This window comes from Mastomys coucha, unplaced genomic scaffold, assembly GCF_008632895.1.
Source record: "Mastomys coucha isolate ucsf_1 unplaced genomic scaffold, UCSF_Mcou_1 pScaffold15, whole genome shotgun sequence".
Taxonomy (NCBI): Eukaryota; Metazoa; Chordata; class Mammalia; order Rodentia; family Muridae; genus Mastomys; species Mastomys coucha.
Window position 1 is genome coordinate 139,507,860 of NW_022196897.1, and position 18,864 is coordinate 139,526,723.

Consider the following 18,864-nt stretch of genomic DNA (forward strand, 5'->3'; position numbering starts at 1 on the left):
ATATTATACTTGCGGGTGCCTGTGTGAGCTTGCGGATGCTGACTGCTTAAAGCCTTACTTTGGTCTTCACCATCCACTATAGTGTCTCTGCATTAGACTTGACCCAAGTGTCAACAAACCCTGCTGAAGGCTTGTGTGCAGCTTTGAATCTGTGTAGATCTAAACCTTTTTTCCTTGGTAACGTGTAGGCTCATGAGGACCCTTAAAACTGGGGTTTGTCATTTGTTGGCTGTCAGAGTTGAGTGTGATTCCTTAACTAAACTGCTTCCGTTGGGATGTCTCTGGTATTTTGGGCCTGTGATGGGCTGCCAAGTGTCCTGAGTTTAAGGGAACAGTCACTGAAGGTGTTTCATGGGAGGTTGGATGAGCTCTCATCCCTAGCAGTGCATATCTCATGGTAAGGGTGCCCATGGTGATCCTAAGGTGATATAGTGCCTGTATGTAGGTATAGAGGAGCACTTTCTGGTTTGCATAAGGCCTTTTTCCTCCTAAATGCATATTATTCAATGGAAACACACTCTACTATGTGTAGGTACTGGGCTATCCTCAGGTGCTGTGGCACACAGCCTTGCACTCACCAGGATGGGTTTTATCCGATGCTTATGACATGATCATTGACAAAGTGCAGTCAAGCACATTCTGGAGCTGGGGGACTGGAGAGGTTGTTCAGAGCACTTGCTGTCTTTTGTTCTGTCCCCAACGCATGTTCTTCTTTTTGCTTCCATTAACATCTGCACATAGTGCTCTTAGAAACAGGCAAGACACACACACATTTAAAAAGTTAAATCTTACTTAAAAAGCTAGATTCTCTCCATCTGACTGGTGAGGTCTCTCCCTTGGAGAGTAACGGGTTTTGGCTGTCCCCAGGCCCGTGATAGCTTCAAAGAATGATAAGCTCGAGCTGCAGGACTGCTTGGAGTTCAGTAGGACAGCAAAGGTAAGATGTGGAGTGGTTTGTGACACTGTGACCTTGGCTCTGTGCACTCAGTGCCTGCTCATTCCCTCATGGACTCCTGGTGCTGGGCCTGTCTCCCTACAGATCTGATCTGTCTCTCCTTCCAGTGCAGAGTAGGCCATGCTCTTGATAAGTAAGAACCAGATGCCGCTGGACTCTGCAGTGGTTAATGTTGGATGCACAGGGGCTGTTCTGCAGATGCTCTTCGGAGTAATGCACAGTGGTGGATGCTGCTGCAAAAGGCTATGAGCTGTGATGTCACAGACACACAGGAAGGCCTCCACGTGCCCACTTCTCCATGTCTGTATAAAGCAAAGGTCCCACTGCTCAAGCTCTGGTTGGCCATTCTGAGTCTGGATGGTTTCTGCTCCTTCATGACCCCTTGGATCAGTAACTGGTGTCTTGGCCCCCATGTGATCCTTCATGATCACTTTTGGCTAAAATTTATGTGTGTGTGGGCCTCCCTGTTCATTAACTTGGCATGTGTGGGAAACATAAAGAATCCCTTCCAGTCTGTCTCTCTGTCCTCTCCCTGTGTATGTCTGTCCCTGCCTCCTCTCCAAACCCATGCCTTCTGTCCTCTGCCCCCTCTGGATGCTTCTGAGCCTAAGCCCACTCGGAAGCCTTCTGTGCTTACCCTGCGATGTTGTTTTGTTCTCCAGTTAAAGAAAGTGCAGACAATAACCACCAAGTCGAACTCCATCAGGCAGGGGAAAAACCAGCTTTTCCCTGTAGTCATGAATGGGAAGGACGACATTCTGTGGTGCACTGAGCTCGAAAGGTGAGCTGCACTTGAAGCTGTGGGAGCAAAGGCAGGAAGGGGGTGATGGGGCAAGAGACAGGATAGCAGAGGCCTGTTTGTGCCGATCCGTTTTCCTGTCCCAAAATTTGGTCTAAATGAGAAAAGCTAAGGAAACTGGTTTGTCCTAAGGAAACTGAGTTGTGCTGTATCTGCTTCCTCCTGAGCCTTGGTCTCTCTGGTCTCTTTATTGTACAGAAGCAGTCATCTCTCAGTTTCACTTGCTGGTTTCTTTGTTTTTGTTTTTGTTTTTAGACAGGATCTCTGTATGTAACTTTAACTGTCCTTGAGTTTGCTGTGTAGGTCATGATGGCCTCCAGCTCACAAAAAGAGCCTCCTTCATTTACCAGATCTTTTATATTAACTATTTCATGAAGATGTTGATACTCCATATTCCCATTGAAGATTTGTTTCTTTACACAGAGATGGTTTGTAGACTGAGCTGGGAGGAACTTTCAGTTTAGGCATAACGTCTGCTGCAGCCTCCTGAATGCTGGGCTTACAGGTGTGAGTCCCCACGGCCCATGTCTACACCTTTCCTTCAACTCCATTACATCCTTTCCCACTCTCCCATGCCTTTCACCCGCTGAGAAACGATTTCCCCTTCCTTCAGTGAACTCTGTTCTGCTGTGCAGGCAACCCAGTGGGGATCACACTAGCAGTTTCTCCCTTTCCCAGTTTTCATTAGGCCTTTAACTAATAGTGGGATTTCCACATTTCCTGCACTTGGTGGTGGGATCATGGACAGGTCTGGCGCCATCACAGCACTTCGATCACAAGGAAAGTTTCAGGATGTTACCAACCACCTTGGCCTTGTGACAATCTCAGGTCCCTCTTCTACAAAGGCCCCTGAGCCTTGGTTGTATAAGAATAAGTTGTCATTCGTAGGAACATTGTCATAGTCCATGCCGTAGGACGTGCTGGGATTTGGAATCTCAGATGGGATTGGTACTGTGTGGATGCTGGGAATAGTAAGGTCTGCGTTGGAGGTGTGGAAAGTGTACATGTGATTTAGAGCTGTTGCAATCCTGTCCTACTTGGGGGGCCGGGGTGTCAGTTTTTCTTTGTCTTCGGAAAGCTCTGAGATTAGTTTTCTCTGATATTTTAAGAGAAACAGAGACTTGTGTATATTTGTGTGTTGTATGTATAGTGTATGTGTGTCTATATCTGAATGTGTCTGACTGTGTGTATGTCTGAGTGTCTCTGTGTGAGTGTGTGTGTGTGTGTGTGTGTGTGTGTGTGTGTACATGTGTTCAGGTAGCTACAGAGGAACTGGTATCTATGACTCCCGTGTATTTGTCATTGGAAATGTCACCTTTTTTTCCCTTAGAAAACAAATTGCTTGATTCTTCTTATTATGCTTTGAAACCAAATACATGTGTCTCCTGGCTAAGTGGCTCTCATTCATGGACCAGTTCACACCATGTATTTAGCAATAGTTCTGGGTATGTCTTCTGACTGATTGATTGCTAGATGTTTAAGAAGGGTCCTTGCATGGCATGTGAGGCCCAAGGAGCACAGTCCCACTGAGGATGCACAGTACCCTGTTAGCTGTCAGCAAGTGTTTAGAGGAACCAGTGGAACTGGTAGTCTTGAAGCTTCCTTTTGGCCCAGCACTCCTGTCAGAAGGCATGGGGAAGGATAGAGACCGGCAGGGACAGTGGCAGCCTGGTAGCTTTCCCAGGCCTGGACCTCCAGAACACAGCTGTTGTTGGTGTCTTTGAGACATGGACCCTTCTAACCTCGTGTCTTTTCGCTCTGTACTCTGCCAGGATCTTCGGCTTTCCTGCTCACTATACAGACGTGTCCAACATGGGCCGTGGTGCCCGCCAGAAGCTGCTGGGAAGGTCCTGGAGTGTGCCAGTCATCAGACACCTGTTTGCCCCCTTGAAGGACTACTTTGCATGTGAATAGTTCTACCCAGGACTGCGGTGCTCTACCTAGGACCCAGTGCCCAGAGTCACCCCTTCCTGACATCACCTCACCTTTCCCCTTCTTTAGCTCACCTGTGTGGGGCCTCACATTACTGTACCTCAGCTTTCTCCTGCTCAGTGGGAGCAGAGCCTCCTGGCCCTCACAGGGGAGCCCCAGGTGCTCCCTCTGTGTGCCCAGCTCAGACCTGGCTGCTTAGAGTAGCCTGGCATGGTGCTCATGTGTTTTCTCACCCTGAAACCTTAAAACTTGAAGTAGGTCGTAAGATGGCTTTCTTTTTTCCCTCCTGAGTTTATCACTCAGAAGTGATGGCTAAGATACCAAAATGATAGCTCTCTTAGTACTCAGGTTCATGCTGCAAAATCACTTGAGATTTTGTTTTTAAGTGACCCGTGCTCCACATTTGCTAGAGGATGCTATTGCAGATGTGGGCTCACATGAACAAGGTCAAGGGGCCAAAATTTTTTTGGTTTTGTTATTTTTCCTTAGGAGTATTTGAAGATGACGTGTATGGCTTAAGTCTTCCTGGCACCTTCCCCTTGCTTTGGTACAAGGGCTGGAGTCCTGGGGGTCCTGTAGCATTTGTTTCCTAGTGCGATGATGTCAGCAGGGATGACATCATCACCTTTAGGCCTTTTCCCTGGGCAGGGGCCCACATAGCTAGTCCTCATGAAGACTGGAGTAGAATGTTTTGAGCTCAGGAAGGGTGGGTGGAGTGGCCCTCTTCCAGGTGTGAGAGACTGGAAGGAGGGAGCTTAGGGAAAGCATTCCCCACTCCCTCTCGCCAAATGGGCCCTGGCCCCCACAGCTCAGGTCACCAGCTCAGTATGACCCCCTAGTTCCTCATGAGAAGCCAGGGCCAGGAGTACATTGTTTTCCTTTATATAAGTGATGCTTGGGGAAACTACAAGGAAAAGCTTCTGGAGATTTTTTAAAAGCTTTTTTACCCCATGATAGATACATTGTATTTTTAAGGGGTGTTCCTTTTTTAAGGGCTTCACTGGAGATGAGAAAGCTGCATTTCAGAAATGCCATTGTAATGGTTTTTAAACACCTTTTATTGTAATTACAGGTGCTATTTTATAGAAAGCGAACAACACTCGGGGGCTTTTTATAGACTTTTTATGACTCTCACACTTCTATTTTCATGTTCCCTTTTTTTGTAACTGGAGCGGTGTCACAGGTGTGGGGAGACTGCCTTGCTTCAACAGTTTGTCTCCACTGCTTTCTAATTTTTAGGTGCAAAGATGACAGATGCCCAGAGTTTACCTTTCTGGTTGATTAAAAACTGTATTTCTCTATAACGTGCTGTGTGTTTGTTTTAATCTGCTAATGTGCCCTAGCTTGAGGCCTACTGCCATGTGACCTGCGTCTTTACTCCCATTGGTCTTTAATACAGAACCAGGTGTCTCAAGGTGAGTTCTAGACGATAGCCCAGGCAACATTGTGAGTAAACCGTTAACTTGTTGGATCAGATGGCCTTAACAGCAGGAAAATCATAACAAATAAATATTCCTACTTGTAGCATTCTTGGTTAGTTACAATAATAATCATGAAACTTAGTTTAATGGGTAATTTATGTTTATTTGTAAAAATTAATTGTGATCTTCAATCATTGGTTGTTCAACGTGGTCAATTGTAAATAACAATGCCATGTTTTGAGTTGAATGTGAAGCGTTTTTTGCATCTTTATCTTAAGATGCTGTCATTAGTTCTACTTCTGTAGAACATTATTGCCTGGGGATCCTGTTCAAAAGCAAAACAAAGCCAACCCACAAGCTAAAGGGGTGTTTGAGGAGCTCCTTGCTCTTCCAGAGCATCAGCATTTGGTTACCAACAGAACCACCTCAGTCCCAGGGAAGCCATTGCCCTGTTGGCCTCTGTCGTGGCAGGTACCAGGCATACATGTTGTGTGTACAGGTGTCCACCAACACACAAAAGAATTCTTGAAGAGGGCAGCATGAATCAGAGTTGGGATTTTTATTAAAAACTGATGCTCAAGAAAAAAGTAACAAGAAAGCATACATATCAGTTTTTTAATAAAGATTCATAGGGCTGGAAAAAAATGGCTCACTGGTTAAAGTGCTTGGTTCCAACCCTGATGTTCTAACCCCAAGATCCACATGGTGAAAACAGGCTTACTCCTGCAAGAGATCCTCTGTCCTATATATGTACACTGTATGAAAAAGCATTTAATTGGGGGCTTGCTAACAGTTTCAGAGGTCTAGTCCATTATGGTAGGGACAGGGTGGCTTGCATGGTGCTGGATCAGAGCAGAGCTACATCCTGACCTGTACCTGAGAGGAGTTGGGAACCTGAAACCTCAAAACCCAACTCCAGTGACAAGCTTCCTCCAACAAGGCCACACCTCCTAATCTTTAGTCCTTTCAGTTTTACTCCCTCATGACTAAGGATTTGAGTATATGAGCCTATTGGGGCCATTCCTCTTCAAACCATCACAATACATTTAAAAACTATTGAAAGAAATTTATACATTGATTTAAACAAGACATCTAGAGGGAGAGATTGTAATTGTATTTTCTGGTGAGATTACTAGCAGGTTGTAGGTTTATAGCTAGGAAGGGAGAAAGGTTTTAAGCAAATGTTAATTGTGTTGTAATTCTAGATGCTCCGCTGGCCAAACACTTCACACAGACTTCTGGGTGAGGGGCTCCTTTTTCTTTCAATCTTCCTGAAGTGGAAACTTGAGAGTTCTTGGGAAAGTCAGTTGTGTGGATGGTGTGTTGCTAAGGTAAACAGGACACGGGTGAAGAAGCATTTTGGTGGAGCAGACACAGAAGAATGGTCTGCTAATGCAAGACGTGGAAGGACACGTGATGAAGGGCTCTTTGCTAATGCATATATCAGCCCACCTTGCATTGTGTAGTTAAGCTGTATTTGTGGGACCCCATAGAGAGAAATGCATCAAAAACCTTCTGGTAGTGTGCTGCATTTAATTGCCACCTCAGACTGGTTGATTGGCAGAGTGATGTCAACTGAGAGATGCACAGGCTGAAGCAGACCCATGGGAGACGTGATGTGTTTTTTGTTTTTTTTTTTTTTAATTGAGTCAAAGTTTCTCTGTGTAGCCCTGGCTGTCCTGGAACTCACTCTGTAGATCAGGCTGGCCTCAAACTCAGAAATCCACCTGTCTCTGCCTCCCAAGTGCTGGGATTAAAGGTGTGCTCCACCACTGCCTGGCTGGAAGACGTGATGTTTTGAGGGAGGATAAATAGATGGACAGTGGAAGGCTAAGCTGGGCTTGCTGATTGAGCCAGCTGTGTAAGGCTTGCTGGTTTTGTGTCTTTGCTGATCAGACTTCTGAATTCCCTCCTGGGTCCTCCTTGCTAACTTGTGCCAAGGTTGAGGCCTGGCTGTCTCTGCTGATTCATGTTTGCTATCCTGACTCAGCTGTACTGCTAATAGATCTGTGAAGTGTTTCTGAGTGGATCAAGCTGCCACTGCTGACTCCTATGAATTGAACAACACAGACAAGATTTGCTCCAAAGAGCCATTTCTAAACAGGTCCATTTCCCCTGTATCCTTTCTTTTCTACTAACTCTGGTGGGTGGTGGGCTAAAAGGGAGGTGGAGCATTTAAGAACCATCATTAAACATAAGCGTTGAAAAAAATTGCTGGGCAGTCATGGTGCACACCTTAATCCCAGCACTTGTGAGGCAGAGGCAGTCTGATTTCTGAGTTCCAGGCCAGCCTGGTCTACAGAGTGAGTTCCAGGACAGCCAGGGCTACACAGAGAAACCCTGTCTGGAAAAAACAAAAAACAAACAAACAGAAAAACTAAAGTAAAATGTTCCCATAATAGTTTTTGTATTTTTGTCCAGAGTCATGGAGACTGGATTCTTTGGGCCTTGCTGGGGTCTGGGAATCACTGCAGAAACCACTCAGAAACCAAACTCTTTCAAACAGGGCTGGTTTATTGAATTTACAACCCCAAGACTGATTGATCAGGGAAGCAGCCCGGAACTGGCTGTGACGTCCAGCTAAAATGCCTTGGCTAATATTCATGTCTTGCTTACCCGGCCAACCAGGGTGTACATGTCTCTTTCCACCAAGTAGGATGTTGGTTCCCAGGGAGGTCTTGGAAACTTAAGCATTATTTGACCCCCTCTCAGAATAGGAATTTTACTCCATGGCTTCTTAATTGGTGCAGGTGTCTTTCTTATGTTGAGGTCCACCCCTGGGGGCTGCTTACAAAGGCAAGAAACCATAAAGGCTCATACATAGGTGCAGGAGGGGCTGTTGGGTGCTTGGTCCCCGTCCAAGCTTATTGTGGCTAACTATACATAGCAGTTGTAACTGACCTCTATTGTGATTGGCTTCTAAGGACACCAAAGCATGTAGCTTAATAAGCAATCAACTCGAGCCTGAGAACTTTTTCTAGTAAGTACATGAGAAAGTTTCCTTGTATACTAGTAACAGCATAAAATGGGGGGTCCAGACAGGCAACAGTTAACCAGGCCTTAATAGACCTGTCTGTAGAACATTGGCAGAGGAGAGGAAACTAGGTAGGCATATTTTAGTCATGGGTACAGAACCTGTATATTAGAGAATGTAAGACAATGGCAGTAGCTAATAGTATAGAGAGACTGTCACTGTGCAGCCCAGGCCAGCCCTGAGTTGGTTCTAGCCCAACTCAGGAATTATCTTTCAAAATTGAGGAATAAATTTTCCTTTTGAGACAAAGTATCACTATGCAGCCCCGGCTCACCTGGAACTTGCTGTGTAGACCAAGCTGGGCTTGAACTCACTGTGATCTGCCTGCCTTCTATGTGCTGGAACAAAGGCCTGAACCACTATGTCCAGCTAATAATTTTTTGTTTTTTGTTTTTTGTTTTTTGAGACAGGGTTTCTCTGTGTAGCCCTGGTTGTCCTGGAACTCACTCTGGAGACCAGGCTGGCCTCAAACTCAGAAATCTGCCTGCCTCTGCCTCCCAAGTGCTGGGATTAAAAGCGTGTGCCACCACCACCCGGCAAGAATTATTAAATGAACCAGGCTCATGTGTATCTTATGACTGTGGAAGCTGAAGCAGGAGGATTGCTGTGAGTTCAAAGTCAGCCTGACTGAGAGACCCTGTCTCAGAAACCCAAAACAACAAAAACGTTTCTGTTATCACAGTGAGTCATGCAAATGTGAAGGAGGCATCGTTCCCTTGTGCAGCCCATCCCTGGGCACCCAGGTAATGGACCATACTGGTAGGGTTCATTTCCACGACCTGCCTGTGGGTCCACGTGGGTTTGTGGGATGCTGGGGTGCTTTGGGGAGGATATGCTGCCCACCTTTCAGACACTGGCTCACTAGGCACTGCTAATGCCCGCGGAGAAGGTTCAGGGTAGTTAATCATTGTCAGCGCTGGGCAGCAGGTCCGCTTGGACCTGTGTAGAAAGAGGGCACACACCTGTCTGGCTTCTGGTTGACCCAGATAGGTCCTTTCTGAGGGACTGAAGTCCAAGGCTGTGTGAGAAAACCCACCACTGACCCTGGATCATGTCTTTGCTTAGGCGCCTCCACTTCAAAGTGTGCCTCGAGGGAGTGAACCCTCAAGTGAACCCATTAGGGTTCAGCCTCCCACTTGTGCCATGTGGCGCTGACCTGGTTTGAGGGGAAATGCTCTTCTGAGCACATCCCAGCTGCTTTCCTGAATGTCTGCCTTCCTGGCTTCAGGAAAGGGTAGAACAAACTGGTTGACTGACTGATGGGACTGGATCAGACACTTGCCCCGTCTGTGGGGAGCAGAAGAGAGTCCTTGTGTCAAAATACAGCACTGTGGACCATCTCAACCTAGGAATCTCATTTGCTGTTTGTGTAACAACAGATTTTTTTTTTTTAAGATTTATTTATTTATTATATGTAAGTACACTGTAGCTTTCTTCAGACACACCAGAAGAGGGCGTCAGGTCTCGTTACAGATGGTTGTGAGCCACCATGTGGTTGCTGGGATTTGAACAGGACCTTCAGAAGAGCTGTCAATGCTCTTAATCAGTGAGCCATCTCTCCAGCCCAACAACAGATTCTTTAATAGACAGATTAACAGCCAGGGGTTTAGTCAGGGTGACTTTCCACTGTGACATGACACCATGAGCAAAAGCCACGGGGTGAGGAAAGGATTTATTTGGCTTAAGCTTCCACATTCATAGTCCATCACTGAAGGAAGCCAAGGCAGGAAGCCAACAGCAGGAATCTGGAGACAGGAGCTCATGTAGAGGCCGTGGAGTGGGTGCTGCTTACTGGCTTGCTCCCCATGGCTTGCTTGGCCTGCTTTCTTACAGATGCCAGAACTGGGTTCTGGCAAGATGGCTTAGTGATTAAGAGCACTAGCTGCTCTTCCAGAGGACCTGGGTTCAAATCCCATAACCCACAGGGCAGCTCACAGTGGTATGTGATCCAGCTTCAAGTGACTTGACACCCTCACACAGACGTACAGGTAGGTAAAAGCATTATTTGCCACACCTTTAATCCCAGCACTAGGGAGGCAGAGGCAGGCAAATCTCTGTGAGTTCTAGGAGAACCAAGACTGTTATTCAGAGAAACCCTGTCTGGGAAATACACCACCACCAAACAAAAAAGAAACAGTAAAAAACAAAACAAAACAAAAACAAACAAAAACCCCAGGACTACCAGCCCACATCCACATCCACAATGGGCTGGGCCCTCGCTGACCAATCACTAAGAAGATGCCCTTTCTATAGGCTTGCTTGCAGTTGTTTTTTTTTTTTTTTTTTCTTCCCAATTCCAGTGTCTTTCCCTCTGTCCCTTGATCTCTAACTGATCCCTCCTGTTCCTATTCCCAAGCCCAGTCCACCCACTAAAATCTATTCTATTCCCCTTCACAGGTAGATGTATACCTTACCCCAAGATCATCTTTTTTACTTAGCCTCTATGGGTCTGTGGCCTGTAACATGGTTGTCCTTTACTTAGCACCGACGTCTACTTTTTTTTTTTTTTTTTTTGAGACAGGGTTTCTCTGTATAGCCTTGGCTGTCCTGGAACTGTAGACCAGGCTGGCCTCGAACTCAGAGATCCACCTGCCTCTGCCTCCGAGGTGCTGGGATTAAAGGCATGGGCCACCACTGCCTGGCCGCCATCCACTTTTGAGTGAGTACACACCACGTTTGTCTTTCTGGGTCACCTTGCTTCAAATGATTTGTTTTCCTAGTTCCATTCATTTCAAGATTTCCTTTTCTCATTTGAGGCTCCTTCCTTTCAGATGGCTCTATCTAGCCTGTGACAAAATGAGCTAGCACAGCCAGGGATCTTTGTAAAGCTTAAAATACTGGGGGAGCAGGGGCTGGTGAGATGACTCAGCGGGTAAGAGCTCTGAAGGTCCTGAGTTTGGATCTCAGCCACATGGTGGCTCACAACCATCTGCAATGAGATCTGACGACCTCTTCTGGTGCGTCTGAAGACAGCTACAGTGAATTGCTCCAGAGCGAGCAGGGCTGGAGCGAGTGGGGCCGGAGCTAGCAGGGCGGGCAGAAGTCCTGAGTTCAATTCCCAGCAGCCACTCACATGATAGCACACAGCCATCTGTACAGCTACAGTGTACTCAGACACATAAAATAAATAAAAATAAATCTTGAAGAAGAAGAAGGAGAAAAAGAAGAGGAGGAGGAGGAGGAGGAGGAAGAGGAGGATGATCTTGTTTTCCTGCCAATGCTGCCCGGAAGTTTGCCAGGGGCTGAAGCCGGCCACCTGTGGTGCAAGACAATAGCCCATGAACACTGCAGCTACTCCTGAAATCAAAAGATGGACTTACAACTAACTTCTGCTAAGACTCCTGTTTGAAGTCTTTGCTCACCGTAAACAGACTGATTGCCTGAGTTGTGATGCCACTGAGAACCCGGCATCTCTATGTCTGCTGTTGTATTTACGTTATGCATATACTATGTTTAGATATTGTGGTTTCACTTTGGTGCATGGATATAAATACTCATTTTGCCCTAAGTAAAGCACGCTTTGATACATTTACTTGGCGTCTGTCTTTTGTTCTCGACCCGTTTATTTCCACAGGTCTGGTCCAACCTCCAGTTTGAAGTTACCCACGATCCCGAGTAGATCCGCTGGACGGACTCTACAGGAGGAGGAGGAGGAGGAGGAGGAGGAGGAGGAGGAGGAGGAGGAGGAGGAGGAGGAGGAGGAAGAGGAGGCGGCAGCTGTAAGGTCTTGCTTGTACTAGCTCAGGGCCATTGGAAGGATAAGAGAGGACCCCTTGCCTAGTTTTCCCAGTGCCCATTTGTGTGTGATAACTAAGTGTAAAGGATCCAGTTGAGGCTCACTGAAGAAATTGCAAATACATCTGTGAGCACCACCCAAGCCTGTTCATACCAGCGCCCTCTGGTGGACGCAAAGCCCTTAGCGTCCTCAGGCAGCTACAGTGGTGCTTCTAGAAGGTTCTCCGAGGATAGCCTTTTTCAGGTGAGTATCTTGATGGGACAGAAGCAAGGACACTCGAGACAGATGCAGCTACCTAGTGACAAACTTTCCCTCGTTAAAGTTCAGAGTGACCACTCTGAGCCGTAGGACGTGAACAGATGGCACTCTAGAACACCCTACTCGGACCTGACTGCCCACAGCGTCCAGGAGCGTTGAGTGATACCCAACTTGTAAACTTACTCAAAACACTAAGAGTCTCGTTTTCAATGATGATGATCGGTAACCTGATTAAGCAGTTCTTGAGTATGATCTTGAAGGGTAGTGGGTTCTTCTTCATAATTCCTCGTGTTGTGGTGACTCCCAACCATAAAATGATTTTTGTTGCTACTACATAACTGTAATTTTGCTACTGAGTTCTTTTTTTAAAGATTAAAAAAAAACATTTATTTTTATTTATATGAATACACTGTAGCTGTCTTCAGACACCCACCAGAAGAGGGCCTTAGATCTCATTACAGATGGTTGTGAGCCACCATGTGGTTGCTGGGATTTGAACTCAGGACCTTTGGAAGAGCAGTCAGTGCTCTTAACCACTGAGCTATCTCTCCAGCCCACTGAGTTTTTGAGGCTTGGCAGAGGCTGGGCAGGAAGAAGGGAGCAGGGACAGATGGAAACCTAGGTTGGCTGGAGCTAGTATGAAGGCATACAGCGGCTGGCATCTCTCTCCTGAGTACCAGCATCTGACCCTTCTAGACTACCTGGTGCATGGGACCAATCCTGAGCCTCTGAGTTTAATGAGGAGTCTGGGATAGGGCTCAGGACATTGAGTCACAGGGATCTCTCTTGAGCCAAAGACAGAGCTCATGGTGGGAAAGTTGAGGTGAGCTGCTCTCTCATGCCCCTGTCTTCCTTCCTTCCTTCCTTCCTTCCTTCCTTCCTTCCTTCCTCCCTCCCTCCCTTCCTTCCTTCCTTTCTTCCTTCCTATCCATTCTTGCCTTCTCCCACAGACAACAATGAGGGGAGGTAGCAGACACCTCAACGATGAGGAGGGTGTCAGTGGATGTGAGGACTGTATCATCATCAGTGGGACCTGCAGTGGCCAGTCTTCAGACACCAAGACCGTTCCTTTGATCCAAGTCTCGGAGGGAATCTGCAGAGTGGATAGCAGAGGTATCTGTGCCAGTGAGGAGCTGGGGTGGCATTTTATTCTGATACAACAGGTATAGCTGCACACCTTGGCTGGGGCAAGAGCTTCTTACTGGCTAAGGAGGATATAGGGAGATTCTGAGCACCCTCATATGCCTCCTTAATGAGAAGCCAGTCTGCTTGGACAAGACATGGGTGTTGTGGTAAATTTTTAACCCAATTTGCCCAGTCAGTGAATTCACAATTCAATTAATTGGTTTACAGGCTACTTGCCTAGATTGGGCAGATCTACCACTACACTACCCTATTCCTATCTATTAGATCCCATATGACTTGCCATTTCTCTAAGCCATGTGCTTCAGTTCCATCTTCCTTCCACCTCGTCCTATCCAGTCTCCTCTCTTCCCTTCTCCCCCAGACTTTTCAGCTCCACCTTCCCTCCTGCTGCCCAATTATTGGCCTTAGCCTTTATTTGAAAAGCTATGGTGGGGAGAAGGTTCACAAGGCACCTGTATAAATGATTTGCCCCTTGTCTGCAGTGCTTTCCAGGAGAGGAGAATTAGCATCAAAATACAAGACCAGGGCTATCCACAATATTTCCCCCTTTTTGTCCAGTTAAGAGTCTTTTGTCTCAGATATAAATTGAGCACAACTATTACCCTTTTGTAATTTATAAAATACAAGACAGACCTAACGACCAATCTATCATTTTTGTCAATTAAATAGGACCTTTGTCATCTACTCTAACTTAAAAAGACATAATTCTACACCTCACTCATATCCTGGTTTCAGATTGTATGCCATCTAAAAACCATCCTTTCAAATCTGTATCATTTTTCTCAAAGTTAAACAGCTTGGGCTGGCTATCAGTCTTCAACCACATCAGAAATCCAAGAAGGACTAATGTTACCTGAAAATATGAGAAGCAGAAAATATAGCTTCCAAAACTAGCCAATTTATAGAGACTGCTGACCATCTGGACAGTCTTTTACTTCAAAATGTTGGAGCATCGCTCTTCAGCCTTCTGGCAGGGTCATCTGACAGACCTTTGTAATGCAGAATTTAAAGGGCCAATCATCCTGTCTTGGCAGAGATTATCAGTTGACTATTCCACATAGTGTGTTCTTTTCTGGACAACAATTTTGTCTGTAGATGGAATGAGGCAATTTCTGCCTAGTGGCTGTCTCGCCACAACTGGAGCAACTCCAATGATCCTCGATTTCTTCTTTGAATTTGAGAAAGGGGTGCTGTCAGGAGCAGACAGGTCTCTAGTCAAATGAATAATAAAGAATTGTCCATAAACGTCATATTCTGTGGAGTTCTAACACTTTTGAAGACTATCTATCCACTCAAAGCATCTCTAAACTGCTAAGCCCTTGACTATTCTCAGTCATTTCTAATTGAAATATCTCAGAAATACCCTTTTAATGAACTCACGACCAAGAGTATGCTATCTGGCCCTTAACTCGTATTTAAAACAGCTTATAATACAGTTATAAAAGGACTGGATCTAAACCTGGTATTCTCAAATGTGTTATATAGGCACAATGCCTATATGAGAGTAACAATATTAATCCCAATTTTATATCAATAAGAAATTCATACCAATGAGAACCTTAAATTTGTATCAGATAAATTCTGTCAAATATAAGAGATTATAACTTCAACTTTGTATCATTATAAGGACATCTACCAATGTACGATCTAGCTATGTAATGTTTTGCTTAAGAGTACATTTGCAGCCGGGTGGTGGTGGTGGCACACGCCTTTAATCCCAGCACTTGGGAGGCAGAGGCAGGCAGATTTCTGAGTTCGAGGCCAGCCTGGTCTACAGTGTGAGTTCCAGGACAGCCAGAGCTACATGGAGAAACCCTGTCTCGAAAAAAAAAAAAAAAAAAAAAAAAAAAAAAAAAAAAAAAAAAAAGAAAAAACAAACAAAAAAAAGAGTACATTTGCTAACCTATCCCTATTTGTCTATTTCTATAATTTCTATGATATTACTATATTTTCCCCTTTCCACCCCCCTTCCTTTTTACCTAAGAAAGAAGGATAGAGAAGAGGAAAGGAAAGGTAGAAATCCTTGAGTTTAAGTCCTCTAGTTCCCTTCCTGTCCAAAGCTACATTTGTAAAGTAACCCTTAAATGGCAACATATCTATAATTCTTAAATTAACCAGAACCCTCCACCCCAACATAAGGAACTGGGATGGTGATCTTTTTTGTCTTCTTCTAGATGAATTGGGGCAAAGAATTCCCTTCTGGGGGCCCAGTGGGAAATAGGAAAACTGTCTTTGTCAAAGGGGAGCTACCTGGCATCATTTGCCTTCCAGTCACAGTGTGCTGAGAAAGTTCATTGCTTAGCTGACATCTTGACCACAACATTCTAAAGGGCTGGATAGGCAAGCTAGCTGTTCTGGAAAAGTTCTAGAAGCAAGTCTTTAAAAGAAGCAGCTTTGATGTTGTTGAAGTAGAGTCGAGAGTGAAGCTGGAATGGGAGGTCCCAGAATATCAGTATCCCGGCACGTGACTCTTTCCAGGGCTGTCTTTCTCTTCTTCCATCCTGCAGTATATAAAACTTAAAAGCAGCCGGGCGGCGGTGGCGCACGCCTTTAATCCCAGCACTTGGGAGGCAGAGGCAGGCGGATTTCTGAGTTTGAGGCCAGCCTGGTCTACAGAGTGAGTTCCAGGACAGCCGGGGCTATACAGAGAAACCCTGTCTCGAAAACAAAACAAAACAAAACAAAACAAAACAAAAACTTAAAAGTAACATGTAGTTCTGAAAAAAATTCACATAGTGTGAGCAGGGTCAATGAAGATCGATTAAGAAAGGCAACTGTCTTTCCTCAGGTTAGTTTGATCACCTAATCAAACTGTAATATAACTTTGGATACTTGCCTCTTAAAGGAGAGCATGTAATAACAAGTTATGAGAAATTTGTGCCCAATAGGTGTTATTGGGTGCGTATAGACGTTTTATTCCTAGCGCTGTCTCCAAATACAGAGACATAAACATCACCACATATACTTCACCTATTTTGTTGACTGGCTTAGTCTCCCTTTTCTTCTCTGTCGCCAAGGTCTTCAGGAGGTCTCCCTTTGTCATGTCTGATTTTTATCAACGTGGAAAGAACCCACAGCTTTTCTTTTCTTGTAGAAACATAGGCATAGCCCCTCCCCCAGCTTAACACATTTCCCATTTTCCATTCCGATGTTAGAATATCCTTAATGTAAACAGGCTGGTTTAGTTCAACAGTTCTTTCCACAATCCGGTGTCTTTCAGCAGCTGTGGTGTTTTGTTCATTAGCATCTAAAAAATTTAAGGTTAATAAAGCACTATGTAATCTATCTTTGGGGGTTCTTGTTGATCCCCTTTGCCTATTAAGCATCTCCCTTAGAGTTCCATTAGATCTCTCCATAATCGCTTGTCCTGTAGGATTGTGTGATATATGCCTGTAACATTTTTTATATTATAATATTCAAAAAACTGCTTCATCTTATTAGAGATATACACAGGACCATTGTCTGTTTTAATTTGTATGAGTATTCCCATAATGGCCATAACTTCTAACAAATGTGTAATTACAGAACCAGCCTTTTCTGACGCTAAGGCAGTTGCCCATTGAAGTCCTGAATATGTGTCTATACTATGGTGCACAGATTTCAGTTTACCAAGCTGTAAAATGGAAGACATCCGTTTGCCAAATGTCATTCTTTGGGTACCCTTAGGGGTTAGTTCCTGTAGGTAATGGAATTTGGTTATATAATGAGCAAGTGGGACACTGCCTCATAATTTCCTTGGCTTGTTGCCAAGTGATAGAAAATTCTTTCTTTAAACCTTTGCTGTTAACATGGTATTTTTTTTTTTTTTTATGGAATTCTGAAGCCTCTAGTATACTTCCTATCAATAGTTGGTCAATTTCATTATTACCTTGTGCCAGAGGGGCTGACAGGCCTGTATGGGATCGTATGTGTGTTATATATAGTGGATAACTCCTATTTCTGATCATTTGTTGTAGCTGAATAAATGGTGAATCAATTCAGAATCATCCTGAATACGCTCAGCAGTCTCTGTGTAAAACAATCCTTTCTGCATATTGAGAGTTAGTTACTATATTAAGAGACTCTTGAAAATTTGATAACACCATGATTATTGCATATAACTCAGATTTTTGAACTGACTTATAGGGACTCTCAGCCACCTTCCTTACATCTTCTGATTTATATCCTGCCTTTCCTGATTTACTGGCATCAGTGTAAAACGTAGGGGCTCCAGATATTGGAGTTCCCTTTAATTATACGAGGGAGGATCCATTTAGTTCATTTTATGAACTGCAGCCGCTTGCTTTTAGGGTATCTGATGTTAATGTCTCCCAAAAAGTCACTGCATGCTCTTTGCCAATGTTCATCTTGTGCCCATAATGAGGCAATTTCTGCATTAGTAAAAGGTACCACAATTTCAGCCAGATCCATTCCGACTTATTGTCAAAGCCTCATTTTTCCTTTTAGTATCAATTCAGAGATTTTCTCAAGGTAGGTTTTTAATTTCTTACTCTATTTATGTGCTAAAAATATTCGTTCTAAGATATAATCTTCCCTCTGCATGAGAATTCCTGTAGGGGAATGAGTAGAAGGCAAGAGAGCTAAGATGCAGGCCATCTTTGGATCGATACAATCTAGAAGTGAATCCTGCAGTTTCCTTTCTACCACAGCTAACTCCTTCTCTGCCTCAGCTGATAGTTTCCTTGGACTAGTTAAATCTTTTTTTTTTTAAAGATTTATTTATTTATTACATGTAACTACACTGTAGCTGTGTTCAGACACTCCAGAAGAGGGCGTCAGATCTCATTACAGATGGTTGTGAGCCACCATGTGGTTGCTGGGATTATGAACTCTGGACCTTCAGAAGAGCAGTCAGTGCTCTTAACTGCTAAGCCATTTCTCCAGCCCCTATTTAAATCTTTATCACCTTGTAAGGCTTGAAATAAATTGCTTAGCTCTGGAGTGGCCAAGCCAATCAGCAGACCGTAGCCAGTTAATATCTCCCAGTAGCTTCTGAAAATCATTAAGGGTCCTTAATTGGTTTCTTTTGATTTGTACCTTTTGTGGCCTAACCCTTTGCAGAGTTATTTTATACCCTAGATAATTAATAGAATCCTCTCTTTGTATTTTTTCAGGAGCTATTTGCAATCCCCAGGAAGGCAAAGTTTTTTTTTTTTTTTTTACTTCATCAAACATCCTTTCCACGATATTTATATCTGGATCAGCCATAGAATATCATCCATATAGTGATAAATAATGAACTGGGGAAATTGTTTGCAAATTATCTCCAATGGCTGTTGTATAAAATATTGATACAAGGTAGGGCTACTTAACATTCCTTGTGGCAGGACTTTTCAATGATATCTTTTTATTGGGCGACCGTTATTGAAGGTAGATACTGAAAAAGCAAACCTTTCCTTATCACATTCATGTAGAGGAATGGTGAAAAAACTATCTTTTAGATCAATCACTATGATAGGCCATTCCTTAGACAACAAGGAAGGCAATGGGATCCCCGACTGCAAGGAACCTACTTGGCTGAATAAGCTTATTAATTGCTCGGAGATCTGTCATCATTCTCCATTTGCCAGATTCTTTTTTTTT

At 44.4% G+C, this 18,864-nt stretch overlaps 2 protein-coding genes across 2 annotated transcripts in view; both read left to right on the forward strand.

Annotated features, from left to right (window-relative positions):
• The window catches only part of LOC116091816 (DNA (cytosine-5)-methyltransferase 3B), a 39,180-nt gene extending 34,190 nt beyond the window's left edge, over positions 1–4,990 (forward strand). Inside the window, exons 19-21 of the mRNA XM_031373270.1 lie at positions 868–937; positions 1,618–1,736; positions 3,527–4,990. Of these exons, the coding sequence (XP_031229130.1) occupies positions 868–937; positions 1,618–1,736; positions 3,527–3,668 (331 nt within the window). The 3' untranslated portion in view covers positions 3,669–4,990. The remainder of the gene's footprint in view (positions 1–867; positions 938–1,617; positions 1,737–3,526) is intronic.
• An 8,101-nt stretch (positions 4,991–13,091) lies between these two features.
• Positions 13,092–18,864, forward strand: part of LOC116091817 (DNA (cytosine-5)-methyltransferase 3C-like) — a 52,092-nt gene continuing 46,319 nt past the window's right edge. The window contains exon 1 of the mRNA XM_031373271.1: positions 13,092–13,248. Within this exon, the coding sequence (XP_031229131.1) occupies positions 13,092–13,248 (157 nt within the window). The remainder of the gene's footprint in view (positions 13,249–18,864) is intronic.